Genomic DNA, 9,308 nt, shown 5'->3' with positions numbered 1-9,308 from the left:
ACCTAAAAGGGCAATTGGTACCTAAAATGGCTATTGGTATTTCACCTTTTCAGTTAGTCTATGGAGTGGAAGCTAATTTGCCACTACCCTTAGAGCTTTCTACATGTAAACTAAAGACTATGATTAAAGACGATGATTTAAAAGATGGATTAGAGAAGATGATCTTGTAACTTAGCAAATTTCAAGAGGAAAGAGAAGAGATGGTTGATAAAATAACTGAACACTAGGGAAGAATCAAAATTCTGTTTGATAGAAGAACAAGACCTAGAAAATTTACGAAAGGTGATTTGGGGTTGCTATGGGATAAGAGACATGAGCCAAGTGGTATGCACTCGAAGTTTTAGTCTTTGTGGAAAGGGCCATTTTAGATCATTTAAGTGAATTAGAATAATTCTTTCAAATTTGAATATCCCACTGGAGAAACCCTACTATGTTTCTATAATGAGAAGGATTTGAAGTTGTATCAAATGCAAAATTGAAAGTAGATAACCCCTGCATAGTAGTTAGATAGGTAGGTAACATGCAGTTTGCTTTAGCTTAGTTGCTTGCTTTCTTAGGTAGTTTGTTGTTGCTTTCCTAGTTTAGTTTTTTTTTTTTTTTTTTTTTTGTTTTTTGTTTTAAGTTGTCACCTTTTGTGCAGAACCAAAGATTGTTGGATTTCTTTCAACCATTATCATGCTTAAATACCCATCCAGAGTCAGCTGTTGCCCAAGTTTCAGTTCATATCTTTTTGCTTCAGTGTTTTGGAGTCAAATGAAGTATCAATGTTTCAAGTCTAGGTCTATATTTCCCATAGGATTATCTATCTTCTCATCATTCCTTCAAATGAGCTAACCTAATGCTGAGAATCATATGAACAATGCATCAATTCAAAGCTAGGTGATTAGGGTTTGAGAGGTTTTATGTGTCATCTCGATGAGAAGAAGGTCTAGACCTTCTATTGATTTTTTCCAACCATGATCAACAAAAAGATTCAACATTATGTTATGGTTTCCATGAAAGACATTGCAGATAAGAAAGATCAGTGAGCAGAAGAAGTAGTTCATGTAGAAGAAAAGATTCAGAACCCTCCTAGAGTCAAAATATGAAGTTAAGAAAATATGCAGCGTCGATTTAGTACATGAACGGTTCATATAGAATCATAATAAGCTACATGGTGGAGAAAATTCAAAGGAATGAAAGAATGCACACTATTGGCCAGTTGACAAGTCAAATGGTTTAGAAGATCAAATCCAGATCATCGATAAAGACCAGATCAATGGATGAAGTTTTAATGATGGAAATATGACTATTCAATGATGCATCTTATTCATTGTCAGATCAAAATAACATCTACACTCGTCACTATATCATTATGAAAAGATCAACATGCTTTAATCATTACAAAAAAGCGACAGAAAGACATGTGTCCTATGGGCCATTACATTTCACGAATCAAAACTAGGTCAATGTTAAATCCTCCAAGTAATAAAATAGTTCCAACTATTCACCATGGTGTACCTAGTTGGAAAGTGGACCCGCATCATAAAGAAAATAGAGAATTAATATCTTTTATTTTTGCCATCAGATCAAAAGAGAGATCAACGCTTATTGTTATGTCGCTATAAAAAGTTACAAGGAAAATAATCATAGTGACAGAATGATTGAAAAATACGTGTACACGGAGGGACTCATGGATGAAGTTTTAAAGAAAATTTATAATGTTTTAATCATGATCGTTAATTTAAGATCGATGGTTAGTGTTCAAAAATGCAATGACCATTGGAATATGACTATAAATGTAACCTCACTCGACGATATAAAGGTTGACAACCTTGATGGTGATTTGGTCTATAATTTCATTTACCCTATTTTCTTGTCATGTTTTATTGCCCATGCATAGATTAGTTTTGCTTTAAGAGTTGAAATAAAATCATATGTGGCTCTGTGGTTAACATATGGATTCTATTTCATTTTGGTAACTATAGTGAAGGTGATTCCATTTACTTTCTTTATATATGGTCTTGTTACTCCTCTTATTAATTTCATCTCACATTAGATAGTTTCATTGGGAAATGAAAGATAAATGTGTATGAATCTATTAGTTATTGGTTGGATTCCATTTCATTCAAGGCTGGTAGTGAGAGCAATTCCGTTTTCCCTCGTATGCATATCTCTTCATTCCTCTTCTACATTTTGATGGTTAATCTACATTTAGAATAGAATTAAGAGTTAGAAATATTAAGATAATCTACTACAGTCATTCCATTGAGAGTGATAGGTTATTCAAATCTATTTTGCCTAAATTGTTCGTGCCTACAAGAAATTTGGTTATCTTTTACCACTCTCAAGTTATGAGCTTATAATGTCAAAACCTCTGATCTCATAAAAACAAATTCATTGCATATCATTTCAAATCATAGGGAATTACACCTAATCATTCAGAGGGTAATCATAGAATACATATACTAACCCATTTGTTGGTAAACATGTTTTTGTCTCTCCAAGCATTGGGTATCCAAGAGTTAGGATTTTAAAATCTAATAGGAGAGAAAATTGTTAACCAATAGTATTTAAAAAGTAAATTAATCTAATATATCTTGTAAATCGATGAGATCATATTATGTTAGATTTAATCTTGTAGAACTTGTAGGATATGTTCCCAATGATTTTGTTGAGAGGGAAATATGAACTTTTAAGTAATTCTTGCAAGAAACACTATATGAAGAACTAAAATTTTTGTAGGACATGCACAACATGAACTTTTAGAAAATCCTTTAAAGACTTCAAGGAAAATATAGTTTCAAGTTTAAAGTTGGATCATGTCATTGATAAAATAGGATCATTAGAATTATCCATACATCTTCAAAATATGACTTGGGCAATAGTACATTCATGAGACTAACTACTTTTTCAATAGCAACATACATACTTGTCATTGCTTCATTCAAAAGCACAATACACATTGACAATGCCTAAGGTGTACACTCATTTTCAAGATATGTTAACAATAATACAGATAATATCAATTTTATACATTATATAAAGTACATAAAAAAAAGTTTCTAATTTGAGTCACTCATTCATTTTTAGAATATAATCTGTTATTAATTTAAAATTACTTAACACCTATTTTAATAGAACATTTGCAGGATCTAGAAAACCATTCAAAGGACAAACAATATGAAATATTTCCTAAATTTCTTGAGCACATCATTTTTTTATGTTCAATATTTATTTTCAAGCTACAGATGCAACATAGTTCTATATTCTTTGTCTATGACTCTTTAGATGAACACTTGAACACATACATTACTTTAAGAAACTTTACAATTTATGAATATGTCACCATTACTAAATGTTCAAAATTTTTTATGTACAATTTGACTCAACACTTACCCCAAAACCCACCACACTAGAGGCAATAACTTTGGCGCTTGCACCCCTTGTTAAGATCTATCATATTCAATAGTAGTATATAATAATAATATATGATGGCTAAGTTTTGGTGGTGTTCAATTTAATAGTGGTATTGTATGAAAGTTAAGTTTTCGTGTGGTATTCTCCTTACTAAGGATCAAACTCTAATAAATAAAATAGACCTATTTTTTTAAAAAAAATTATTATTATTAATATTAGGGTTTACATCTAATCTTAATTGAAAAAGTGTCAAAAATTTATACAGATATAATTGAATGTCAATCATTAATTCATTTTGTTAGATTTAATTTTATAATTAGAAATTGAATAATATCTTGATTGTAATTCGAAGAATGTTAGAAAAGTTATAGATTATTAGAAATGCCATTAAAATAACTCAAATTTTGTCATTCTGATAAGTCAGCCTGAAAGGTGACACAACTTTGTACTTTCACCCTCTAACTCCAAGTCTAGAGAAAGTGAGGAGAAAGGGAAATATGAGAGGAAAAAATAGAAAACTAGGAGGTTCCAGTGCATCAATGATGATGAGAAGGAAAATGCTACTAAGTCCCCACTGATGACGGAGGAAGTTTATTCATTATAAAGTTATATCTCATGTTTCAACTAGTTTCAGTTTGGACAATCTGGATCTCACAGGTTGTCCAACCTAGCCACCCATATAAAAAGCTGTGAGATCTAGCTTGTCCAAACTGAAACTAGCCAAAACATGAGATATATCTTTATCTTGAGAAACTTCTTGCATCTTTAGGGGGCATTTAGTAACATTTTCATCCTCCTCATTATTGATGTACTAGAACCTTCTAGCTTTTTTGGTTTTTTCCTTGCATGTTTCTCTTTCTCCTCACTTACTTTAGACTTAGAGTTAGAATCTAGTTCTTTCAGGCTCTCATTATTTTTCACTCTTTTTTTCTTATTAAGATTTGAGACATCTTTATGGGAATGTCTCCCACCCCTAGTTAATTAATTCCATCCTAACCTCACCTAAATCCACACCCTGAAATGTCTAAAATAGCATAATTGAAAGTTCTAGTATTACATCAGAGAAATGTGGACATGTGGAAGAAAAGCAAGATGAAATAAAAGATAGCCTGGAAGAGATAGACTGGGATTTTGTGTCTAAGGGGATTGGAAAAGAAGGAACCCATGATGCTAAGTAGGAGCAAAAATCTAGGAGGAACATCTATATTAAGGAACAACATGGTATACTCCAAGATACCGCAAAAGCCTTCTCAGATATAAACACCCATGTTTTGGCTACACTTACTATGGGCATGGAAAATCTCATGAGAAAGGATGATAACCTAGGCACAAATGATAACTCATCCATGACATCTACTTCCCCTCTCAAGAGGCCTAAGGAGGACCCCCTTATTTCCCCTCCCCCTAAGAAACCCCCTGTCCAACCCTTGACCCCTTTTACTTGTCCCATGCACCCCCTTGTTCAAGACCCCAACCCACCCACCAATTTGGATCAAAGTACTTTCAAATAGGTTGAAGCTAAATTGAAGACATTGTGGACCAAGATGAAAAAGAAAAAGAACCTGCTAATTTATTTGAATATGAGGTTCACCACTTTGGTGGATTTTTTTTGTAAATTTTATGCATTTTGCAGTAACCATTCTTTAGCTTCTTCAGTCAGGGAAATGGGAGGTAAGGTGGAGGAAGATTAGGAAAGCACCTAAAGACTCTATAGGTTCCAATTAAATGACATGTTGAATGTGCAGCAAGGGAAACCAACCCCCTGATGAGAAGAAAGAACGACTACTTGGCCTCATTTTGTGTTAATTTTTAAATATTGTTATGATGGTTAAACTTTGATCTTGTGTGGCCAATATGGAAACTTTTTATATGAACTTTAATGTTGGTAGCCTAATTAGTTTTCTTGTTGGTAACTTGTATGACACTATAGACTATAATAGTTTTGATAGTAGATTGAAAAATTCTTGTAGGTACTTATTTTTTATGATAATGGGCAGCTAATTTGTTGTTTATGATTTGGGTCAGTGAGCTATCTGTCAGGTGATAGTGTTTCCTTCACTATGGTTGTTCTCACTTGGCTAGTCGCCCATTTTGGACTGCTAGTGTTATACATAATAAATGTGACATCAAATATGAAACTCCTTTAGCCACATAATAATATTTGATGGTAAGGGGATGATTGCCTTCTTAGGCATAATAAATCATATATCGCCTTCAAATTAATCGCATGAAGTTGGACTATATTATCTTGGATTGTTAAGAATATATTCAACTATTATTTAGATTAATTTAGACAAAATTAATTATTTTAAGATTTAAACTGAAAATTTATTTTAATTATGTATTTATATTTTTATAAAATATTAATAAAAAAATTCAAATACTATATCTCGAAGTAGTACAAAAACAATCAAAATCTATGATCTAGCTATTGGTTGCGTATATTATTTATAGATTTAATTTTGTAATGTTTTTGCACAAACTATCTCATCCAATATTAGAAATGGGAAATATGGCAAGACAAATGATAGATCATGAAATTTGATATTGAACACCTAGGAAAAAAATCATCCAATAAAATCTAAAAGTAATAGATATTACTCTTTAAAGATTCTTGTAATCAAGAATCTATCACTTGATAATTATTAAATCTAAAGTCCATTACTTGATCCCACTTTATAAGCCATTCTTGGCTTACATGGTAGAATAAAGTCTATTATCCATCATACATAAAGTAAGAAAAAAGAAAAAGAAATCATACAATTTCATCCAAATTTCGAAAAGAACAATCCATAGAATGGAATTTAAAATTTAAAATTAATATATATTCTTATTTAGAAAAAATGATAATATAAAATGTCTCTATAATAACTTTCAACAAAAGACGTTTAAATTTTATAAGACTATATATTTGCATATAAAAATAATTTTTAATTTTTTTTTTTATAATAGCCTTTTCTATTAATAAATAATAATCTAAGAATACAATTCACCAAAAAAGAACCAGAGATACAAGATCACCCACCCAGAATTCACAAGTATTATCTCTGTGAAAATGGAAATAAAGTAACTCAATCATCTCCCTCTCCCTCTCCTTGACAAGTATTATCTCTGCCATTAGTTAAACAAGCAATGCAAAGGCCAATTCATTCGAGAAGCCAAGTTTTTTCTCTTCCATCTTGTAAGGCAACCGCAAGAAGAAATGAACGGTTTTCTCGATCCTACGAATTTATAAGATCTGCTTCCTTACTACAATTGAGCTCATTTACAAGGTGTTCCAAGATTTTAGCCAGGGTGTTCGGAGTTTCTGAGCACTTGTGTAACTGTTCAGACCAAGATTAAATTACATTATAAATCAGGTTGGCTGGATCTCCTCTACTTGAAATTTAAGCTCTTGTATCTGAAATTTGATTGAATCGATTTCTTGTACCATGGCGTCTCTTGGCAGCAGCGAATGCATAACTAACATCAGTACGTCTATTGAAGAAATTAGCTACAATGAGTCTCGAAACGAGGGATTTCTAAGAAAAATTTGGTTAAATATAAGCAAGTTTTTGATGGGGTGGTGTAGAAACATAATGGATGTTGGAAGAGAGGATCCCAGAAGGATTACGCATGCTATAAAAGTTGGGTTGGCATTGTCATCAGTTTCGCTGTTATTTCTGTGGGATCGATTATTTCGCAGGGTGGGAATTGGTAACCATGCAATTTGGGCAGTCATGACTATCGTTGTCGTTCTCGAATTCTCTGCGGGTATGAGTTAGTTTAATTTAATTTACCCCTTGTTCGATTTTTTCCCACGCAACCATCTTTTTCACCCTAATCGACTAACATTTAGAATGGCTGTTGTTGCTGCTTGAGCAGGGGCTACCATGAAGAAAGGCCTCAACAGAGGAATTGGAAACATGGTGGCTGCATTTCTTGCCTTCCTCGTTTGCCACATGTCAGAGAAGGTAGTGCGAGGAAAGGCGTTTGTAGTGGGATCTTTCCTCTTCATCGTGGGTGAGTTTTTGTGCTCTCTTGGAATCACCTTGTTGCATTCACCAAATCTCAATTAGTACTCCACTACACTCATTTTGCAGGAGCGGCTACCACGTATGCCCGTTTCTTTCGTTCCCTCAAGAATAAATTTGACTATGCAGTGCTTATATTCCTACTCCCATTCAGCATGATAACGGTCTCTGGATATCGAGTGGAGAATATATCACGCATGGCATACGAACGCTTCGCCACCATACTCATCGGATGTGGACTGTGTTTGGTTGTAAGTCTGCTCATCTTCCCCGCCTGGGCTAGCGAGGATCTTCACAATTCCACTGGCAGGAAGTTACAAGGCTTGGGGAAATCTGTGCAGGGTAAGAAAATCGAACGAAAAGAATTGAGGTTAGAAATCCTTTTTTTGATTGTGATGAAAACATAACGTTTTCTTCAGCATAAAATTTATGTTTTTCACAATGCGCTGTTACAGATGAACTACTAGTATGCTTTGATTGGTGTGGCTTGTTATCAGTTCGGTAGATTAACTTGTTAAAATATCCGACTAATGTAATGGGCATGATATATTTGATGTTAGGATGCGTGGATGAATATTTCGACGGATACCGTACTGATGAGAAGGTGGAAGATGAGTCAGAAGATATTATACACAGAGGATACAAGTTTGTGCTGGACTCAAAGGCTACCAACGATTCTTTGGTAAACCGTAAAAATATATAGTTATTAGAAGAAACTAATTAAGTGGTAGCCATGACAACTTTTCACATTAAAGAATGTTAAATGGATCGTCTGAAAGCAGTGATTGTACATGTTAATTGCAGGAAGCATTTGCTAGGTGGGAGCCAAGGCACGATCTATTTCGATGTCGGCATCCATGGTAGCAGTATGTGAAAATTGGAGTGAAGCTTCGTTATCTGGCTTATCCTATTGTGGCCTTGCACGGATGCCTTCGATCTGAAATCGAGGTATATTCGTATGCATTTCCTCATTTGGTATCATTACCTTAAATTTACAAATTATCTTCAATGCATGCACTATAGTTGATGAATTTTTGTTTCGCATACGTTTCACGTACCTCATTCCCTTCGTTCACCATTGAAGAAGCCATGCACCAAAGTCGCCCACAAAGCAGCCAAATTACTGGCAGAGCTGTCAAGCTGCATTGAACAAATGAGAATATACAACTTCGAGCCAATATTGGAAGAAGTTCAACATGCACTGGAGGATCTTCAAGTTTCCTTGAATTCTCAACCAAAGCTCTTACTGTATTCAACAACAAGAACACCGAGTCAGAAAATCGTACTTGAGAATGAAAATAGAGAGGAGGCGGTAAGGTGGGCGATGAGAAGAAGATCATGGCATGGAGAAAGTAGTGACGAGAAGAGGTTAATGCTGAGACACGGCGTTGAATTTGGAGAAGAACTTCCATTGGCTACGTTTGCGTGGTTGGTGGTGGAGATCGTAGCGAGGCTTGAGCACGTGGTACACGCCGTGGAAGAGCTCGTGACAATGGCAATATTCAAGCCTCACAATCCTTCGACGTCGAATCAGGAGGCTTTAATCATAACTAGTTCTGCTTCTCCTCGTAGTTATATCCAGAGACCCAGTCTTGCAAGAACGCCAAAAAGATGTGTACATATCAACAATGTCGACTGATTTTTCCCTTCAATTCACACTCTAATACAAGAGTCAATTTTTAACATCATACACTAAGGGAAAAATTAAGCTTTCCAGAAACAAAGTCAAATTCTATGGTTGCATTATTAAATTTTATGTATTAATGATTTACACTAGTCTCATTTTTGTCTTTGTCACAATTGTCATATCATCTTGCTGACACCATGAGCTACTCCTAATCCCAATCTTTTGAGAGGAGCACATATCTTAACTTCACTATGCATGTATAATCGAAT

The 9,308-nt window shown here is 34.1% G+C and overlaps 1 protein-coding gene across 1 annotated transcript; it reads left to right on the top strand.

Moving 5' to 3' along the window:
• The first annotated feature begins 6,830 nt into the window (after window positions 1-6,830).
• On the top strand, window positions 6,831-9,051 carry LOC149563383 (aluminum-activated malate transporter 14-like). The gene is made up of 6 exons (XM_089828149.1): window positions 6,831-7,152; window positions 7,264-7,401; window positions 7,482-7,754; window positions 7,973-8,094; window positions 8,280-8,360; window positions 8,497-9,051. Exons 1-6 carry the CDS (start codon window positions 6,831-6,833, stop codon window positions 9,049-9,051), a joined length of 1,491 nt encoding a protein of 496 aa, XP_089684275.1.
• The last annotated feature ends 257 nt before the right edge of the window (window positions 9,052-9,308 follow it).

Source organism: Cupressus sempervirens, chromosome 4 (genome assembly GCF_028749045.1).
Source record: "Cupressus sempervirens isolate cs-2001-9-10 chromosome 4, ASM2874904v1, whole genome shotgun sequence".
NCBI lineage: Eukaryota > Viridiplantae > Streptophyta > Pinopsida > Cupressales > Cupressaceae > Cupressus > Cupressus sempervirens.
The sequence above is the reverse complement of the archived record's forward strand: the minus strand, read 5'-3'. Positions and strand labels throughout refer to the sequence as shown.